The sequence below is a fragment of the Trachypithecus francoisi genome, unplaced genomic scaffold (assembly GCF_009764315.1).
Source record: "Trachypithecus francoisi isolate TF-2019V2 unplaced genomic scaffold, Tfra_2.0 Lachesis_group10, whole genome shotgun sequence".
NCBI classification, from domain to species: domain Eukaryota; kingdom Metazoa; phylum Chordata; class Mammalia; order Primates; family Cercopithecidae; genus Trachypithecus; species Trachypithecus francoisi.
The window spans coordinates 33,201,940-33,221,763 of NW_022681455.1; the positions used below are offsets into that span (position 1 = coordinate 33,201,940).

At 51.4% G+C, this 19,824-nt stretch overlaps 4 protein-coding genes and 1 non-coding gene across 8 annotated transcripts; 4 read left to right on the top strand and 1 right to left on the bottom strand.

Moving 5' to 3' along the window:
• Positions 1-14: 14 nt before the first annotated feature.
• Positions 15-4,434, top strand: RPS18 (ribosomal protein S18). Its single transcript, XM_033216782.1, has 6 exons — positions 15-114; positions 599-697; positions 3,724-3,810; positions 3,892-3,993; positions 4,101-4,192; positions 4,318-4,434. Exons 1-6 carry the CDS (start codon positions 112-114, stop codon positions 4,391-4,393), a joined length of 459 nt encoding a protein of 152 aa, XP_033072673.1. The 5' UTR covers positions 15-111; the 3' UTR covers positions 4,394-4,434.
• Positions 4,435-4,974: 540 nt separating this feature from the next.
• On the top strand, positions 4,975-12,873 carry B3GALT4 (beta-1,3-galactosyltransferase 4). Its single transcript, XM_033216781.1, has 2 exons — positions 4,975-6,909; positions 12,395-12,873. The coding sequence occupies exon 1, from the start codon at positions 5,314-5,316 to the stop codon at positions 6,463-6,465; it is 1,152 nt and encodes a 383-aa protein (XP_033072672.1). The 5' UTR covers positions 4,975-5,313; the 3' UTR covers positions 6,466-6,909; positions 12,395-12,873.
• WDR46 (WD repeat domain 46) lies at positions 7,004-17,889 on the bottom strand. Of its 3 annotated transcripts, XM_033216775.1 has the most exons (15): positions 17,481-17,889; positions 17,174-17,383; positions 16,990-17,070; positions 16,734-16,846; positions 16,524-16,611; positions 16,332-16,393; positions 15,966-16,070; positions 15,707-15,857; positions 15,441-15,576; positions 15,143-15,242; positions 8,338-8,651; positions 8,092-8,186; positions 7,657-7,752; positions 7,408-7,521; positions 7,004-7,287 (listed from the first exon to the last, which is right to left on the bottom strand). In XM_033216775.1, exons 1-15 carry the CDS (start codon positions 17,547-17,549, stop codon positions 7,171-7,173), a joined length of 1,851 nt encoding a protein of 616 aa, XP_033072666.1. In that variant the 5' UTR covers positions 17,550-17,889; the 3' UTR covers positions 7,004-7,170. The 3 variants fall into 3 exon arrangements, with proteins under 3 accessions (XP_033072666.1, XP_033072665.1, XP_033072667.1); XM_033216774.1 differs by having other exon boundaries at positions 7,004-7,521; positions 17,481-17,780; XM_033216776.1 differs by lacking the exon at positions 17,481-17,889 and having other exon boundaries at positions 7,004-7,521; positions 17,146-17,250.
• Positions 10,753-10,826, top strand: TRNAT-AGU. Its single transcript has one exon. It is a non-coding gene; the product is annotated as a tRNA-Thr (tRNA).
• A 4-nt stretch (positions 17,890-17,893) lies between the features above and the next one.
• PFDN6 (prefoldin subunit 6) lies at positions 17,894-19,281 on the top strand. 2 transcript variants are annotated; one of them, XM_033216783.1, is made up of 5 exons: positions 17,894-18,007; positions 18,149-18,299; positions 18,528-18,598; positions 18,680-18,804; positions 19,066-19,277. In XM_033216783.1, exons 2-5 carry the CDS (start codon positions 18,236-18,238, stop codon positions 19,193-19,195), a joined length of 390 nt encoding a protein of 129 aa, XP_033072674.1. In that variant the 5' UTR covers positions 17,894-18,007; positions 18,149-18,235; the 3' UTR covers positions 19,196-19,277. The 2 variants fall into 2 exon arrangements, with proteins under 2 accessions (XP_033072674.1, XP_033072675.1); XM_033216784.1 differs by having other exon boundaries at positions 17,931-18,007; positions 18,221-18,299; positions 19,066-19,281.
• The last annotated feature ends 543 nt before the right edge of the window (positions 19,282-19,824 follow it).

The following is a 19,824-nucleotide window of genomic DNA, read 5'->3' on the forward strand; positions in this document are numbered from 1 at the left end:
ACTTCGCCTAGATCGCTCCGCCTCTTCCTCCTGAAAGCTATATAATGATACCGCGTCACTTCCGCTCTCTCTTCCACAGGAGGCTTACACGCCGCCGCTTGTGCTGCCGCCATGGTAAGCCTGGAATCCGTGCCGTGATCCAGCGACATCGCAACTCGGGCAAGGAAAGCCGGCTGTTGGGGTTCTGGAAACGCCCTGTCCTGAGGGCCCGAGACTTTCCGTATGAAGCCTTGGATCGCACCCCTGGAAAGGGACACCAAAGATTTCCAGTTTCGGAGAGCGGGCCCGAGGAAGGGTCACTGCCCTGGCTCACGGAAGCTGCCTAAGGCTTGGGCGTGTATGGGGAACTCTGGCTTCCGCCACGCACTTTTGGGAATGGGCAGGAGACCTGCCTCCTCTCTCCAAAGGTTGCATCATGTGCCTACTCTGCAGGACTGAGGAGTTTGCTGTGTGGTGTGAAAACCTTAGGGGTGGGAATCGGGTGTCTTTGCCACTTGTGTGACAGGCTTAACCGTTTTGTATGAAGTTCGTTTGCCTTACAACCTTACTGTTTGATAGTTTACTGTGTCTAATTTCTACCCCGTACTTTTTAAACCAGTCTCTAGTGATCCCTGAAAAGTTCCAGCATATTTTGCGAGTACTCAACACCAACATCGATGGGCGGCGGAAAATAGCCTTTGCCATCACTGCCATTAAGGTAAGTAAAGTAGGATAAGGAATAGGGAATGTAAATGAGAATTGGGTTGTGAAGACATAAGCAAAAATGAAGCAAGGTTGGGGAGACTTGAGTCTCATCCAGATCACCTTGACTGCTGGATTAAGAAAAGAAAGTGGTTTAGGAAGAGACTAACCCCTTTAGCACTTACCACATTTACCACAGAAAATAAGTGATTAAAGCCGAGAGAGTGGTCTAAGGTCGAGCCAAAACATTTCCACCCGGGGAAGTGAGGAGGAGGTATGGTTGCTCACCCGAATTCGCTAAGGTTTTCCTGAACCGTGAGATCCTTCTAGATTCGGTTTCTTTACCCACCCCGCCATCATAACAGCAACCCTTCCTGTGAAATTTATATTCCCTGAGAATTGGAGGATTACTGGGCATCTTGAGGGATGAGTAGAAATGCCAACAGATAAAAAGTGTGAAGAAACTTGTAGATGGAGGGTGGAAGAAGTATGAGCAGGACATTTACTCATATGTCACTCCTGTCGAAGTGTGAAGGAGTACAGCTCTCTCTTTGGCTTTTAAGAATCGAATCAGTGAATGCAAGAATAATTTTTTCACTTGGGTATTTCCACAAACCTAATAAACTCCTGCCTTTCTAGATACACACTTTTTTTTTTTTTTTTTAAAGTCAGAATTTGTAGTTAGTTGTGGAAATAGCCTACCAGTATGTGTCCACTTCATGGGTGCAGGGCTAGTCCTGTCTTACAGTTCTTGGCTTCTGTTGCATGGCAGATACTTAGGCGACGTTAGCGAATGGATAGTAGTAGGGATACTGTTGGCTGGTTTAAGGAATGTGTAGAGGAAAATTACTTCTGTTGGGTGCTCTGTGAAACTAATCAGGCAGGCAGTGTGAAATACTGTACTTAGATACTTGCTGTGAGGCTTAAGTAGAGGTGCACCATTCAGAAGTGTAATAGAGAAGAATAACCTTCTTGGATGAAGGTTATTCTAACTAAAATTAGAAATCTAACTAAAATTAGAAATCTCATTTTATCTATCTCTCTTCCCACTCTCATTTTGAAGTAAATCTTCATTTGTAAACATATAATTAAATTTGAGGCTGAGTGCAGTGGCTCACTTTGGAGGCTGAAGTGGGTGAATCCCCTGAGGTCAGGAATTCAAGACCAGCCTGGCCAACATGGTGAAACCTCGTCATTTAATTAATAAATTTGAAAGACCCTGCTCTCTTCTGAATAAACCTAGTAATTTGACTCTTGGTCACGTTTATTTATTCTGAGACCCAGGCTGGAGTGCAGTGGCGCGATCTCATCTCACTGCAACTTTAGCCTCCCAAGTAGCTGAGATTACAGGCACACGCCCAGCTAATTTTTGTATTTTTAGAAGAGATGGGATTTCACCATGTTGGTCAGGCTGGTCTACAATTTCTGACCTCAGGTGATCCACCCACCTTAGCCTCCCAAAGTGCTGGGATTACAGGCTTGAGCCACTGCACCCAGCCACATTTATTTTTTGAGACGCTGTCGCCCAGGCTGGAGTGGCGGAATCACCGTTCACTGCAGCCTTGACCTGCAGGGCTCAAGTAAATCCTCCTGCCTCAACTTCCCAAGTAGTTGGGGCTATAAGTGTGCTAATCTGGATCTTGCTGTATTGTCCAAGCTGGTCTGGAACTCCTGGGCTCAGTGATCCTCCAGCCTCAGCCTCCCAGCTCATGCTCATTACAGGCATGAGCCACCGTGAAGCCAACCCTTGATCTCTCTGTCTTGCAGAGAGGAACTGCCATTTGTTTTAGTTTCCTGGGGCCTACTATAACAAGTTCATATAAACTAAGAAAATTACAGCACTGAAGGCACTTAAGAACCTTGCATCTTCCTATCTTCTGGTGGTTATCAGTAATCCTTAGTGTTCCTTGGCTTGTAACTGCATTACTTCAATCTGTTACTGTCATCTCATGGTCCTCTTCATGTCTCTCTCATGATTTGTCCTTGGATCTAGAGCCCACCCTAATCAAAGATAACTTCATTTTACCTAATTATTTCTGTGAAGACCTTATTTCCAAATAGGGCCACATTCTGAGGTTCTAGTTGGACAAAATGAGGGGCAGGGCTTACTATTCAGTTCATCCTTCACTCTCCAAATCACTTTGGTTCATGAGTTTAGATGGCATGGGTGCTAGTGCTGGTGTTGATATCATGCTACCAATGTAAGCATTGGGTTTTCTTTATAATCACTTGGGCGGTCAGTTCTGGGCACTGACAAAATTCAGTTTGTGATCTTGGAATACTTTGATTATAGGGATACAGGGATTTGCCTTAGAGATTCCGAGGAACTGACAGCCCAAGTACCTTAATCAAAGCCTGTAACTCGTAAGACTCTGGTTTACTGCATCAACTTGGAGAGGCAGGCCCCTTGTTCTCCTAAATGCAAGAATCAGAAGGCACTTAGTGACAAATACATATGCTGAGCAATGAGGAGAAAACCCTGCTTTCAAAGGGTTGTCTATAATACTAAATTCTGTGTTCATGATTCAGTCGTGCCCCTGAACAAAGTAAACTTTTTTTTTTTTTTTTTTTTTTTTTTTTTTTTTGAGACGGGGTCTCTCTCTCTCACCCAGGTTTGAGTGTGGTGGTGTGATCTCGGCTTGCTGTGACCTCCGCCTCCCAGGTTCAAGCAATTCTGCCACAGCCTCCCAAGTAGCTGGGATTACAGGCGCCCGCCACCATGCTCGGCTGATTTTTTTGTATTTTTAGTAGGGTTTCACCATTTTGGCCAGGCTGGTTTCGAACTCCTGCCCTCAAAGTCATCCGCCCACCTGGGCCTCCCAAAGTGCTAGGATTACAGGCGTGAGCCACTGCGTGCGGCCCAAAGTTAACCTTCTATCGAATGGTTTATATCTGGAAAGGTGGGTGAGGAAAGGGTGACCTAGGGGATTGCAAAATAGATTATTGCAGATCCTACCTTTGTGCGCTTTTTGAATAATGAGGCTATAAAGGAATTTAAAAATCGGATTGAACCGTAATTCCGAAAACCCTCACTTCATTCAGGGTGTGGGCCGAAGATATGCTCATGTGGTGTTGAGGAAAGCAGACATTGACCTCACCAAGAGGGCGGGAGAACTCACTGAGGATGAGGTGAGGACAAGGAAGGGGGCTGGGGGTGGGGTCAGCCTCGGTAAGGGGGCCATGTAGATCTGACCTTGTCCTGCCTGCCAGGTGGAACGTGTGATCACCATTATGCAGAATCCACGCCAGTACAAGATCCCAGACTGGTTCTTGAACAGACAGAAGGATGTAAAGGATGGAAAATATAGCCAGGTGTGTACTGAAATGAGGGCGGGATGAGAGGAAGGGTGGAGGGTCCTGATAGAATTGGGCATAGGTGATCGGGATGAAACATCCCTTGCCGCCTCCTCTGAATCCAGGTCCTAGCCAATGGTCTGGACAACAAGCTCCGTGAAGACCTGGAGCGGCTGAAGAAGATTCGGGCCCATAGAGGGCTGCGCCACTTCTGGGGGTGAGTGAGGGGTCTCATCTCCCTGCCTACCTCGACTCACAGGATTCCTCCTACTCGCTCTTCCTTTTCCCCAACCTTTTCTTTGTGCTGTGTATGACCTATGACCCTTCTCTTTTTACCTGCAGCCTTCGTGTCCGAGGCCAGCACACCAAGACCACTGGCCGCCGTGGCCGCACCGTGGGTGTGTCCAAGAAGAAATAAGTCTGTAGGCCTTGTCTGTTAATAAATAGTTTATATACCCATGGCTTCCTGTCCTTTCTGTCCATTCTAATAGGGAATGTTAAAGTGCTGGGTCCCTTTTCCATTTAGAGCTGCCCTACTCAGTTGCCCACACAGTGCTATTGGCTTTAGCTGCAGACCCTTCTGTCTCCCTATGTGTAGCTAGTGATGTCCCTCTCTGTAAAGAGAAATGTGAGGGGAAAACAATTCCCAGCCTCAAGGGGGTGGCCCAGGCCACTTTAGAGACCAATCCCCTGCGGTTGGTGTGCAGCATGGTTGTGGAGTGGGTAGCTGAGCCTAGACAGTTGCAGTTCAGGTGAGTTTGCAGGTCCTGGTCACTCTGGGTTTTTGTTTTTAAAAAAGGGGTCATCTAGTTATAAGAGAAAATCTTTGGGGCTGTGACCAAAGCAACAAAGGCAAAAACACAGATGTTGGTTATAAAGGGTGTGGTCCCCCTGGTGGAATACGTGGGTGGGTTGGGATGGGGAGTGGCTGGACAGACCGGTCTCGCTCCATTTGGTGCCACGCCACCCGCCCGGGTTTCCGCGCCCTGCCGCGCTGCTCCGACGCCGCTTCCGGCGGGGATGGGAGCGCGCAGCGCGGAAGCGGGTGGCAGGCCGGCCGCCAGGGCGAGGCGGGGGAGGGGCCGTGAGTGCCGCAGTCGGCCAGCCATGGAGCGGAGCTTGCTGGCGGCGAGGCCGAGACGACAAGGTAGCCACCCCCGCAGCATGCCTCGACCGCGGTCCGCACCGCCTTCCCCCGACCCCCAGGGTGCGCTGGTCCCGGTCGCGCGCTCAGCCCTCCGCATCCCAGGCGTGGTCGGTTAAATCCCGGCCGTGACCCAGGCCCGGGGAGCTAGTCTCCGCCCTTCTCTCCGGATTCCCCTTGGAGTGCGGCGCACCATGCCGCTCAGGCTCTTCCGGCGCCTGCTCCTCACCGCTCTGCTGCTGGTGATCGTCTGGACCCTCTTCGGGCCTTCGGGGTTGGGGGAGGAGCTGCTGAGCCTCTCACTAGCCTCCCTGCTCCCAGCCCCCGCCTCACCGGGGCCGCCCCTGGCCCTGCCCCGCCTCTTGATCCCCAACCAGGAAGCTTGCGGTGGTCCCGGGGCTCCTCCCTTCCTGCTCATCCTGGTGTGCACGGCTCCGGAAAACCTGAACCAGAGAAACGCCATTCGGGCCTCGTGGGGCGGGCTGCGCGAGGCCCGGGGACTCAGGGTACAGACGCTATTCCTGCTGGGAGAGCCGAACGCACAGCACCCCGTGTGGGGCTCCCAGGGGAACGACTTGGCCTCGGAGTCAGCAGCCCAGGGGGATATCTTGCAGGCCGCCTTCCAGGACTCCTACCGCAACCTCACCCTCAAGACCCTCAGCGGGCTCAACTGGGCTGAGAAACACTGCCCCATGGCCCGATACGTCCTCAAGACGGACGATGATGTGTATGTCAACGTCCCCGAACTGGTATCAGAGCTGGTCTTGCGAGGGGGCCGTTGGGAGCAATGGGAGAGAAGCACGGAACCCCAGAGAGAGGCTGAGGTTGGAAATGAACAGCAGGAAGGAGGCCAGGCCTTGCACAGCGAGGAAGTGCCTCTTCTGTACCTGGGCCGGGTGCACTGGCGAGTGAACCCCTCTCGGACACCAGGGGGCAGGCACCGTGTATCAGAGGAGCAGTGGCCTCACACCTGGGGCCCCTTCCCACCCTATGCCTCAGGCACGGGGTATGTGCTATCAGCGTCTGCTGTGCAGCTCATTCTCAAGGTGGCCAGCCGGGCACCCCCTCTCCCATTAGAGGATGTCTTTGTGGGGGTAAGTGCCCGACGAGGAGGCCTCGCCCCAACACAGTGTGTCAAGCTGGCTGGTGCCACCCACTACCCGCTAGACCGGTGCTGCTATGGGAAATTCCTGCTGACGTCCCACAGGCTGGACCCCTGGAAGATGCAGGAAGCCTGGAAGCTGGTGGGTGGCTCTGACGGGGAAAGGACTGCACCCTTTTGCTCCTGGTTCCAGGGAGTCCTGGGCATCCTGCGGTGTCGAGCAATAGCCTGGCTTCACAGCTGAGAGTGCCTGGGGCCGCAGGAAAGGCAGGAACAGGACCTTCTCTCTCCCAGGCCCAACGCAGGGGCCCTCACTGGCTGCAGCTGATCTGTTTCCTCATACCAGATCCTCAGTCTCACTAAAGACAGGGATATGGGAGACACCCAGGGGCCTGGCCCGCCAGCCTGAAAGATGGTCATCAGGAAGAGAAGAAAAAAATGCTGCAGCTGTTCTCTCAAAGTAGGGCAGAAGAGGGCTGTCAAGCTCCTCAATAAACTTGTCTCCACTTCTTCTTCGAGTACAGTGTGGTCTTCACCAGGACCCCCAGAACAACACAAACCTGGAGACCCCAGAGGCTGCCAGACCTTGCTTCATGGGAAGGACATCTCCAGGGACATGGGAGAGAGGACAGCCTCTCTGAGGAGGAAGGCCCCTAAAAGGCAAAGCTAAGGCCACAGCAGCCACAAGGTATGGGGGTAGAGGCAGGACACACTCCTCTGATCCTAGAATGGCCTCATGCTGGGCAAGGGGGAGGGGTCCACAAGATGATCCAGACACATTATCCAAAAAATCGCTTTCCTCTTTAATACCAACCCACCCCAGGAGCCAGCTGTCCACCCCCAGTTGGGGAAAGGACCACAGTGCCCCACCTCCTTGTTCCAGGGAACACTCTTTTCCCTACAGGTGATCTTGGGGAGAGACGGTTCCCAGGCAACCCAGGAGTCTGGCTCAGCGCACAAATCTGTCCAGGGCAGATGGCCGGGCCCCTGTGGGCTTGGCCTTCACTTCCTTATGCTGCTGCTGCTGCTGCTGCTGCTGCTGCTGAAGGCTCTGCCGGACCTTGTCCTGGGGACCGGAGAGGGGGAGGACACAGGGACAGTGAGAAGTGGCAGGCTGACAAGGGCAGATGCACAAGCAGGAGGGTGCAGCCTGTGGAAGGCCCGGCCCATCCCAATACTCATCTACCCTGTGTTCCTCATCCATGACCTTCCTCTTCCTCTTCACCAGGCTTGCTGTGGAGCTGCGGCCCTTCTGCTTTGGCTTTGGCTGGAAGGGAGCCTTAGCCTCCGGGTCATAGCCCTGAGGGAGGGGACAGGAGTGAAATCTGTTACAGCCTCGGTCGGAGTCAAGGAACTGGCAGCACCCACCTGCTGGCCACACTTCTGGCCAGTGGGGGAGAAGACAGGCCTGGGCATTCAGGGGCCTGCTCCATACCAGCCTCTCTATCCGCTCCTTCTTTCCCTGCTCCAGAGAGATGACATCCACCTTGGCCAGGGCTCGTGGGTCAAGACAAATAAGCTCTGCAGGTACCTGGGGGTTTCACAGAGGGATAGGACTCAGCAAGGAGCCACAGGAGGGTAGCACCAAAAAGGGAAGCCAGGAAGGCTGCTGAACCCCTCTATCCAGAACCCCCAGCATGAGACCTCAGGATAGCTTTCTCTACCTCCAACCCAAAACCACATGCATACCTTCCCCAGCAGCAGGGGCCTCACAACCATGCTGCACACCAACCAGCAGGGGAACCTCACCTTCTCCAACAGGGGCAATCTCACCCTCTCCGCCAGGGGGAACCCTGACCCTCTCCGCCAGGGGGAACCTCACCTTCTCCAGGAAGGGGGAACCTCACCCTCTCCAGAAGGGGAGCCTCACCTTCTCTAGCAGGGCCTTCACCTCCCACTCCTGGCGTTGCTTCCGGCTTCTGTAAGGATTACTCTCCAGGCCATCAAAGTTGGGCTCACCGGCCCCTGAAGGGAGGGAGGGAGGAGCATGGAGCTGTAAGGAAAAACCTTAAGTCCAACAGCTCCAGCCCAACCAATCCCCCAGCTCCTGGATGTCTCAGGCCCAAACTTCCACCCAGAGTTCATTCATTTCAAGCCCCATCCCTGGCCCACTCACCAGGGACCAGCATGCTGGTGATGCCCCCACTGTGCCCCACCCCTAGCACATCTTCAAAGGGGCAGAACTGAAGGCCATGCACAGGGCCTGAGAGCCGATGGGTGAGGTAGGGCTGTTCAAGGGAGGGTGGGCTGGCCTTGCCCTGCCCTGCCCAGATGTTGACAACGTCACCCATTCCCGCCACCAGCAGTCCCCTCTGGGAGAAGGCCAGGTGCCCTGCTCCATGGGGCAGGGTCCGAGTGCTCAGAGGCTGGTAGGTCCCTCTCAAGTCAAAGATCTTCAGTTGGTGGTCTAGGCCAGAGGTGGCCATGTACCTGGTGAGAGAAGAGGGATCAATTAACCTGTCAATAAATGGGTTTACCAAGCAAGCTGTGGCCAAGTCCAGGCATCAAGTCTGGCTGGGGAGAAAAAGATTAATAGTAATAACCACTACCATCACCCTGAACACTCCACAGGCATCCTCTTGGTTAAGCTGCACACAACTCTTACTATTTTTATTTCCCTTTAAGAGGTGAGGAAACTGAAGCTCCGGGAAAGGAAAGCTAGGTCAGTGGATGGTCAGGCCTATCTCTAGCATCTGCCTCTCATCTGCTAACACCACACAGCCCTCTCAAGACACGGGAGTCAAAAGGAGCACCCACACGACAGGCTGCACCTAAATGTGATGTCCCCCTGTACACACATGCAGCACACAGCCCAGCAAGGGGAAAGAACATCTGCAGTGGTCAGAAAGGCTTCATAGGAAAGGTAGGATTTGACCCATTCTAGGTAATTCTCAAAAAAGTACAGGAAAGAGATACACAGCAGGTTCAAACGCATTGACACCAGAGTGTGGAGACTGAGAGGGAAGCAGAGGTTATGTTAGCAGGATTGCTGGGAAACATGGTCAGGAAAATCAGGAGCGGAAAACTTGTGGGGTTTCTGTCAGACCGAGGACCCACAGCTCACAATCCCAACGTTGCTCTCTGGCAATGACAAATCACAAACTGAAGGCTCCAAGGACTTGAGAAGACCTACTCAGAAAGTGGTGAAGTAACCCTTGGCCTGCCCCTCTGTGTGCTTTCCCTGGAAGGAGGGAGGGAAGGTTGGGACCAAATCCTCTCCAGGAATCATGTACTGCATAAGTTGTTTACTTTCAGAAGTTGGAGTTTCTTTTCTTTTTTTTTTGAGACAGGGTCTCACTCTGTTGCCCAAGCTGGAGTGCAGTGGTGTGACCTTGGCTCACTGCAGCCTCTGCCTCCCTGGTTCAAGTGATTCTCGTGCCTCAGCCTCCCAAGTAGCTGGGATTACAGGCATGTGCCACCACGGCTAATTTTTGTGTTTTTAGTAGAGTCAGGGTTTCGCCATGTTGGCCATGCTGGTCTTGAACTCCTGGCCTCAAATGACCTCCTCTGCCTCCCAAAGTGCTGGGATTACAGGTGGGGTTGGAGTTTCTATGTTCAAGTTATTCCTTAAAGAGGGAAGCTGAAGGGGAACCAGCCAGGTAGGGGATGTATGTTTGCCAAGAGGCCAAGGACTCTCTTTTGCCTTGGCTGTGAACCCAGAAGAAGGGAACTAAAGAGTTTTTATGAGCAGAGACTTGCACAGTGATGGAGCCCAAGGGAGGCCCAACTGGATACTTCCGGCAAGATAATCAGGGCCCTGACTTTACCACAGAGAAAGGCCATCAGTGCAAACCAGGAATTACCGAGCGCTCCTGGAACACAGGGTCACATCCTTTGGTGAACTAACAACTCAAGGATGCATGCTGGCTCTTCTCCCCTCCACACACCCATCTATAGGATCCCCTGGCTAAAGACCAGCCCAGTGCCAGATGGGAGTCTGGGCCATACTACTGTACTACTAAACCTGCAAGCAGCAGTTCGGCTCTGAGAAGTCAACCCAATCCAATCCTAATGCAGGCTACCAGAACACCTCTTATGAAAGATGGTCGGCTTCATTGCTGGAGTCCCCGTTGCCTATGTGACAAGCTCCTGAGAAGGACCAGAGAAAAGCAGGGATGGGCTGAAGATCACAAGGACCAGAGCTGTTCAGCATCAAGGTGTTGATTAAACTTCAGGCCTCAGCTAACTAGTGATTAAGCGCTAAGCAGAGGAGTGGCTGACCCAGGTAGCCCATGGAGGGCAAGCTACAGCTTTGGCCCAGTGGCCCAGAGATGGCAGAAACCCTTGGGCAGGGCTTCCGACTCTCCTAGAGCCAGGCTGGTATAGATATGGAGTAAAAAGGGCAGAACCAAATCACTTGTTCACAAAGATACAATTACAGAGGCCAGGCCGGGCGCGGTGGCTCAAGCCTGTAATCCCAGCACTTTGGGAGGCCGAGACGGGCGGATCACGAGGTCAGGAGATCGAGACCATCCTGGCTAACATGGTGAAACCCCATCTCTACTAAAAGATACAAAAAACTAGCCGGCCCGGCGCTGTGGCTTAGCTGGTTAAAGCGCCTGTCTAGTAAACAGGAGATCCTGGGTTCGAATCCCAGCGGTGCCTGAGGTGGTGGGGGGTGATATATTATTGGCCGGGCGCGGTGGCTCAAGCCTGTAATCCCAGCACTTTGGGAGGCCGAGACGGGCGGATCACGAGGTCAGGAGATCGAGATCATCCTGGCTAACACGGTGAAACCCCGTCTCTACTAAAAATACAAAAAGTAGCCGGGCGAGGTGGCGGGCGCCTGTAGTCCCAGCTACTCGGGAGGCTGAGGCAGGAGAATGGCGTAAACCCGGGAGGCAGAGCTTGCAGTGAGCTGAGATCTGGCCACTGCACTCCAGTCCGGGCCACAGAGCGAGACACTGCCTCAAAAAAAAAAAAAAAAGTAGCCGGGCGAGGTGGCAGGCGCCTGTAGTCCCAGCTACTCGGGAGGTTGAGGCAGGAGAATGGCGTAAACCCGGGAGGCGGAGCTTGCAGTGAGCTGAGATTCGGCCACTGCACTCCAGCCTGGGCGACAAGAGCGAGACTCCGTCTCAAAAAAAAAAAAAAAAAAACAATTACAGAGGCCAAAGATACAATTACAGAGGCTAGGAGCAGTGGCTCAGGTCTATAATCCCAGCACTTTGGTAGACCAGACGGGCGGATCACAAGGTCAGGAGTTCGAGACCAGCCTGGCCAACATAGTGAAATTCCATCTCTATTAAAAATACAAAAATTAGCTGCACGCAGTGGCACACACCTGTAGTCCCGGCTACTCAGAGGCTGAGGCATAAGAATCACTTGAGCCTAGGAGGCGAAGGTTGCAGTGAACCGAGATCGTGCCACTGCACTCCAGCCTGGGTGACAGATCAAGACTCCATCTTGAAAAATAATAATAAATAAATAAATGCATCACCTGGCCAGTCATTCTCAAAAACCATAGCCATGGCCGGGTACAGTGGCTCATGCCTGTAATCCCAGCACTTTGGGAGGGTGAAGCAGGTGAATCACAATGTCAGTAGTTCAAGACCAGCCTGGCCAAGACGGTGAAACCCCATCTCTACTAAAAATTTAAAAATTTGGCCGGGCGCGGTGGCTCAAGCCTGTAATCCCAGCACTTTGGGAGGCCGAGACGGGCGGATCACGAGGTCAGGAGATCGAGACCATCCTGGCGAACACAGTGAAACCCCGTCTCTACTAAAAATACAAAAAACTAGCCGGGCGAGGTGGCGGGCGCCTGTAGTCCCAGCTACTCGGGAGGCTGAGGCAGGAGAATGGCGTAAACCGGGAGGCGGAGCTTGCAGTGAGCTGAGATCCGGCCACTGCACTCCAGCCTGGGCGACAGAGCAAGACTCCGTCTCAACAAAAAAAAAAAAAAAAAAAAAAAAAAAAAAAAAAAAATTTAAAAATTAACCGGGCATGGTGGCGGGTGCATGTAATCCCAGCTACTCAGGAGGCTGAGGCAGGACAATCGCTTGAACCCCTGGGGACAGAGGTTGCAGTGAGATTGCGCCACTGCACTCCAGCCTGGGTGACAGAGTGAGGCTCTGTCTCAAAAAAAAAAAAAAACCATAGCCACAAGTTTTTATACCTAAAGGGTAACTGGAGCACCACACCAAGGCAGGCTCAATGATTCATCCTTTTATCTCCAGAACTTCAGCACAGAGCCCCGCCCACAGCAGATGCCCAGTGAATACCTGACGAAAGGAATCAGAGGAAAATACAAATCAGAGAGAACAGCTGTGGAAAATGCACATACTCTCTCAGGAACAGCAGAAATCCAAAGCAGACACCACCTCTACCCCTCACATCAGCCAGACCTGGAGAGAACAATCATCTTGAATGACAATGATGAATACCGCGCTCCCTATTTGCTAAGCACTGTGCTAAACTATATGCCTTAACTCATCTTAATGTCTACAACAGCTTTTATAAGGGCTTTAAACTAGGGCTTGGTAAACTACTGCCCACGGGCCAAACCTGGCCCATCATCTAGTTCTGTACAGCCCACAAGCCAAGAATGGTTTTTACATTTTTAAGTGGTTGAAAAAAAATCAAAAGAATATTTTGAGACTGTGAAAACTGTATGAAATTCAAATTCCAATATCCACAAATAAAGCTTTATTGGAACCTGGCCACTCACTATTTACTTACACCGTGGCTGCTTTTGCTCTACAACACATAGCCGAGTGGTCATGACAGGGACTACGGCATCCTGATTTGCACTCCTGCTTTGTACACTACAAGTCCCAGTGACACAGTCCTAAGTGCTTCACAGCATTCTGAGCACCTCACATATCACCTGTCATTACCTAACTGTGTGAAAAGAGGTTTTCAAAGATGAAATACATGAACTCTCTACAGATCAGCATGAACATTAGTATCTACAGTCAAATCTGATCATTTGGAACACTAACTTGGTACATGAACTAGGCAAAATGTTATCCTCAAAAAGAGAAATTCAGTGCTTCCCATTAGTAGATCTGTATTACACAAATATCATATTTATTATTATTATTATTATTTTTTTTTTTTTTTTTTTTTTTGAGGCAGAGTCTCGCTCTGCTGCCCATGCGAGAGTACAGTGGGATGATCACAGCTCACTGCAGCCTTAACCTCCTGTGCTGAGGTGATCCTCCCACCTGAGCCTCCTGAGTAGCTGGGACTACAGGCATGCACCACCACACCCGGCTAAGTTTTCTATCTTTGTAGAGACAGAGTTTTACCATGTCACCCAGGCTGGTTTTGAACTTCTGGGCTCAAGCGATCTGCCCAACTCAGCCTACCAAAGTGTTAAGATTACAGGCTTCAGCTACTGTGTCCAGCCTCATATTATGTTTAACTTTTTTTTTTTCTGAGACGGAGTTTGCTCTTGTTGCCCAGGTTGGAGAGCAATGGCATAATCTCGGCTCACTGCAACCTCTGCCTCCCAAGTTCAAGCGATTCTTCTGCCTCAGCCTCCCAAGTTGCTGGGATTACAGGCCCCTGCCACAACACTCGGCTAATTTTGTGGATTTTTAGTAGAGACAGGGTTTTGCCATGTTGGCCAGGCTGGTCTCGAACTCCTGACCTCAGGTGAGCCACCCGCCTCAGCCTCCAAAGTGCTGGGATTACAGGCGTGAGCCATTGCACCTGGCCATATTATGTTTAATTTTATAACTTAAAAATGTGTGGGCCAGGCGCAGTGGCTCACAACTGTAATCCCAGCACTTTGGGAAGCCGAGGCGGGCAGATCACCTGAAGTCAGGAGTTCAAGACCAGCCTGGCCAACATGGTAAAACCCCATCTCTACAAAAAAATGCAAAAATTAGCTGGTCATGATGGCAGGTGCCTGTAATCCCAACTACTTGGGAGACTGAGGCAGAAGAGTCGCTTGAACCCGGGAGGCAGAGGTTGCAGTGAGCCGAGATCATGCCACTGCACTCCAGCCTGGGAGATAGAGCAAGACTACATCTCCCTCAAAAGATTTAAAAAAAAAAAAAAAAAGGTCAGGCGCAGTGGCTCACGCCTGTAATCCCAGCACTTTGGGAGGCTGAGGCGGGCAGATCACTTGAGGTCAGGAATTCAAGACCAGCCTGACCAACATGGTGAAACCCTGTCTCTATTAAAAATACAAAACTTAGCCAGGTGTTGTGCTGGGTGCCTATAGTCCCAGCTCTTCGGGAGGCCAAGGCAGGAGAATCACTTGAACCTAAGAGGCGGAGGTTGCAGTGAGCTGACATTGCGCCATTGCACTCCAGCCTGGGCGTCAGAGTGAGACTCCATCTCAAAAAAAAAAATTGTGGCCTGTAATCCCAGCACTTTGGGAGGCCGAGACGGGCGGATCATGAGGTCAGGAGATCGAGACCCTCCTGGCTAATACAGTGAAACCCCGTCTCTACTAAAAATACAAAAACTAGCCGGGTGAGGTGGCGGGCGCCTGTAGTCCCAGCTACTCGGGAGGCTGAGGCAGGAGAATGGCGTAAACCCGGGAGGCGGAGCTTGCAGTGAGCTGAGATCCGGCCACTGCACTCCAGCCTGGGCGACAGAGCGAGACTCCGCCTCAAAAAAAAAAAAAAAAAAAAAAAAAATTGTGATAATTTGTTTTCTCTTGGTATTTAAATACCTACACAGTACCCTTTGATTTTACCTCTTATCAGCAAATCATAAAATATTTACTATCTGACTCTTTACAGAAAAAGTTTGTGGACCCTTGAACTAGACACTCATATTTCCATTTTGGGGGTGAGGAAACTGGCACACAAAGGTTATGCAATATGCCCATACTTACAAGGCCCATCAGTGGTAACATTGTGATTTAAACCTGGGCATCCTGGCTTTAGATAAAGTCTGTGCTCCTAAAGCACACTACCTTCCACAACTTTCTGCCCACCTAACACCTCATCCTACCAGTGACTTACGTGCCTGTAGAATCTACTGCCACAGCCCGGACCCCACCACGATGACAGAGAATCTTTGCCAGTGGCTCCTTCATAGCTGGACTCCATAAAGACACAGTACCTGGAAGAGAAGAAGAACCAAAGTTGCTAATACAAACCTAACCCTGAGGTTATTAAACCTGGGAAAGATGGGAACTCAAGACCAACAGATAACAAAAAAGGGAAATAAAAGGGTAATTTTAAGGGACTCATGAAGTATAAATATAGAAGAGACGCAAGTCAGGATGGTCAGAGAGTCAAAACTAAGCCAGGTACTGACCATTGCTGTGTCCAAGATGGATGACGGCATTGTAAGGGTTCTGACTCATGACATCGAGCCGCCCAGCTCGAGCATTCAGAGCTGCCACGATCTTCCCCACTGATACATCCAGGTAGGTCAGAAACCCTGTTTCTGACTGAGAAAGAGAGAGACAGAGAGAATGACCCAGTCCTGATTGCCCTCTGTATTCCCTCTCCTGGGGTCCTAAAGGAGAAGTGGTCATCCCAAGGGCTGCCAACCAGTTCCTGAGCTCCACGGCCACTCACAGCTGTAGCCAGGAGGAAGTGGAAGGGCAGGAACTCAAGCCGTGTCACTCGGTCACACCGGCGGATACAGTGGAGCTCAATGCCCTGATTGTCATAGATGTGGAGCCAGCGGTTCTGGGCAACAGCAAGCAGTGCCTCAGAATGGAGAAACCTGGGGGAGAGGAAGAGTGGTTCAATTGGGAAATGAGGTCACAGGCTATCATTCAATCAAGGATGGACTATCTCACCCCTACTGACCGCTGACAGTGAGGCCACTGACCGGATGTCCCGCACTGCCTCCATGACGTTGATCTCGCACATAAGCTTCTTTGTTACCCAGTCAAGGGCAGCCACATGACCTCGGCGCCCTCCAAAAGCCAGGTGTCTGTTGGAGGTGAGGGGCAGGCAGGGTGTTAACGCAGGGGACCAGCGACTCAGACGACTTGAGGTCTGCCCCATGCCAGCCCCATCTCTCCAGGTGGGCAGACACATGTTGCTGCAGGTGCTCACCCTCACACCCAAGCAAATCAAAGGACCCTCCCCTCATCAACAACCCAAACATACACTGTGAATGGCTGAAGTGGGCATGGCTAAAGTGGTTAAGGAAACACATCTTAGTTCAAGAGTCACTAGAATTCAACCTTACCTTCCAGTTCGAGAGTAGTTTAGTCTGTAGGGCCCAAACTGCCTCAGATTCAAGTCAAAGTGCTGGAAAAGAGAAGAGAGAAAAAAAAAAGAAAAATGAGTCCCCTGCAGTAACGCCTTCTTCTAGCCCCCATTCCTCTCTTGTCCTGCACCACCAATCAATCCCTTGGCTCTTTTACCTCCTCAGGCTCACCTTGGCTGCACTTGCAATGTCCACAGCCTCCACAATGTCAGCCTGGCATATCTTTGCTGTGTCTTCCCCATCTTCCCCTTCCAGAAACCTGAAAGCAAGGGTTAGGATAGCAGTCAAATTTCCCAATATGAAGCAAGTGTACCAACATAAAAACGAGAAAAGACAGTCCTATAAGGCAGGGATTGCGGGTCCAGATTAGGGCCCACTCACCCAGGTTCCTCCGCAAGCAGCAGCTCAGAACGAGCAGCTTTGATACTTGTTTCCTCTTCCTCAGCTTCAGCCACCTCAAGTCGGCTTCGAGTTTTGGCTTTAGAACGTGGTAGCTATAACATTGTTGGTGGGGAGGAGTGGCAGAAGAACCACAGGATTAGTGGGGTCACAGGAGAGCTACCTGGCCCAGGCTCCATTCAACTCACCCAGACACTCCGTGCCTCCAACACTTCCCAACTCTCCGGCTGGACCTCACCTTTCGGGATTTGTCAATGCGACAGAACTTCTGGACCACCTCCACAGGGACGGGGGCGGGGCCTGGGAATGGATCTTGGGCCTAGGAGAAAGGAGAACGCAGTTAGTAGACAGCCTTGGATTGACCCCAACCCTTTCAAAGCACAAGGCGGCCCGCCTCGCCACCCATCAGGTTCCACGTTCACCCCGGACAAGCTCCGCTGGGACTCCGGGTTCTTCCATTCTCGGGGTTTCTTCGGGACTTGAGGCTTCTTAGAAATCCGAGACTTCTTTAATATGTGAGCATTTTTTCGTCTCTGAGGACGGAGCTCCCGATTCTTCTTGTTACAAGAAGGCCCTGGAGAGGCTCCGTCTCTGGTCGGAACGGTCTCTTCCTCCCAGTATCGCCGCGGTTTCTACAAGCAGATCAGGAACTCGGATACTCCGCACCCACGCCCCGCCCCCCCGACCCCGCAGCAAAAAACTTCCTTTCCCACCCAGGGAGGCTGATACCTTTCTCTTGGTCTGAAGTTTGTCTTTCTTGGGCGGGACATCCCTGCCTGGCTTGGGGGCTGTCTCCATCTCGCCCACCCGAACGGCGATCCACGTGCAAAACTCCTCTCAGCGGCCCCACAGTCGGCTTGAAAACTCCCGGAAGCCCTCTATCTTTCATCCAATCAGCAGCGTACCAGGTCTGAAGCTCTCTAGGCGCCATCTTGAGTGAGGGCACGCTCTCCTTAGAGGGGCGGAAGAGCTCTTGGCACCTTATCACGAGCGGCAGCTTATGCAAGAGTAACTTACAAAAGAAAGGCAGGCCCGGGACCAGGGGCTAAGTAGCGTTGCAGTTTCTTTTTCCGGGTTAGTTTCCCCATCTTGCCTAAAAATATCCTAGTCTAGTCTTTTTAGCAGAACTCCACTCGCTAAACATGTCAGAACTACACTTCCCATCAAGGGTCAGAAAGACACTTCCGACGCAGTCTTTTCCCAGCATTCCTCGTTTACTTCCGGGTTTATTACTACTGAAGGAAGAACGTGAATAGGTTAGGATTTCGGTTGAGAGGCTTATGGTCTTGCGTTTCGCCCACTATATCCTGGGAACGGGTTGAAGTCGATACCCGGGACGGGGGGGAGGTGGCGGTGCCCCTCAGGACTGCCTCTCAAGAGTGCTATCATTTCCGCAGGCGAGATCAGAAAAGGGAGCTCAGGTACCTTCCAGAGAGTGAGACGCAGCGCCCGTGTCTCGCTCCCCGTAGGCTTTCATCCCCGCCATGGCGGAGCTGATCCAGAAGAAGCTGCAGGGAGAAGTGGAGAAATATCAACAGCTACAGAAGGGTAAGGGAACAGGGTCGGTATGGCCTCGCCCAATGCACTCACAACCCAAAGCCATTACCGAGATAAGGTTTGTTGCCCCCATCTGGGCCCTCGCGTGCAGAGACTTTCCCGCTTCAGTACTCTTCCCTATTCACTGACCCGCTGCCCCCATACTTTTCTGCTTCCTCAGATCCATATCCACCTGACGAAGATTGATGTTTCTAATCTTGCCTTTCCTCTTATCCCCAGACTTGAGTAAATCCATGTCGGGGAGGCAGAAACTTGAAGCACAACTAACAGAAAATAATATCGTGAAAGAGGTGAGGGACTGGGATTTGTGGGGCGAGGAGGGACCTGTACTAGCCATGGTTCTGATCACGTATGTCCCATCCCTCCATCAGGAACTGGCCCTGCTGGATGGGTCCAACGTGGTCTTTAAACTTCTGGGTCCAGTGCTAGTCAAACAGGAGCTGGGGGAGGCTCGGGCCACAGTAGGGAAGAGGCTGGACTATATCACAGCTGAAATGTGAGTCTTTATTCCACCACTGTGTGCTGCACCCTGTGATGCAAGTGAACCATTGGAATAGAGGTGTTGAATCATTGCAGAATAGCTCTTCCATAGTGGCCCCTAGTCCTCCAGTTCCTCCAACCCCTTCCTTCCCTTTTAACCCCCTTCTCCCTTCCCTAATCTCAAGTTTTCCACCTATCTCTTTCTTGCGTTTAGCATCCTCCATAGTAAGTCCTACTAATTTCTCCCTTTCTACTTGTCTCCCTTGTCTCTCTTTAGTAAGCGATACGAATCCCAGCTCCGGGATCTTGAGCGGCAGTCAGAGCAACAGAGGGAGACCCTTGCTCAGCTGCAGCAGGAGTTCCAGCGGGCCCAGGCGGCAAAGGCAGGGGCTCCTGGCAAGGCCTGACCCCATGGTGGGGGGAGGGGAGGGGAGGGAATGAGGCAGCTCTAGGATCTATACTGTAGCTAATAAAACGTAAAAACACCTGGCTGTTTCCTGACCAGGCACTTCTGTCATATCCCCACAGTCCCTTCCACCTTCACACACACCACCTGTATTACCCCCTCAGGTTCAAACTCTTGCACCTGGAATTTCTTTGTGGCACGATGTTTTCTTTCTTGAAAGTGAAATCCTAAATGTCCTCAAACCTACTTCTTGCCTGTATATACAACCCTTAACTTTCCCTCGTCTTGGTTGGCATGATTATTTTGGAAGGGCATTTACAACATAGCATATTGCTAGGAATGTCAGTTCAATTGAAAAAGAATTCACAGTTCTCTAACCTGAGGCCCCAGGATGAAATGTGGTTCCCCTCCTTGCCAGCAGCCCTGGCAGCTCTATTAGTACTTTTCAGTCTGTGTCTTCCTAGAATTTGCTTGAATGTAGCTTAAACTGACTTAAAATCCCAGCATGTAATGCTTTATGGTATATAAGTCCTCCCAAGTTTCTATGTTGTCCATAAAGTTGTTCTGCCATTTCCTTGTCCTAAAATGGTTTTATACACATTTGCAGCAAGGGACCAGTGGTAGAGAGGT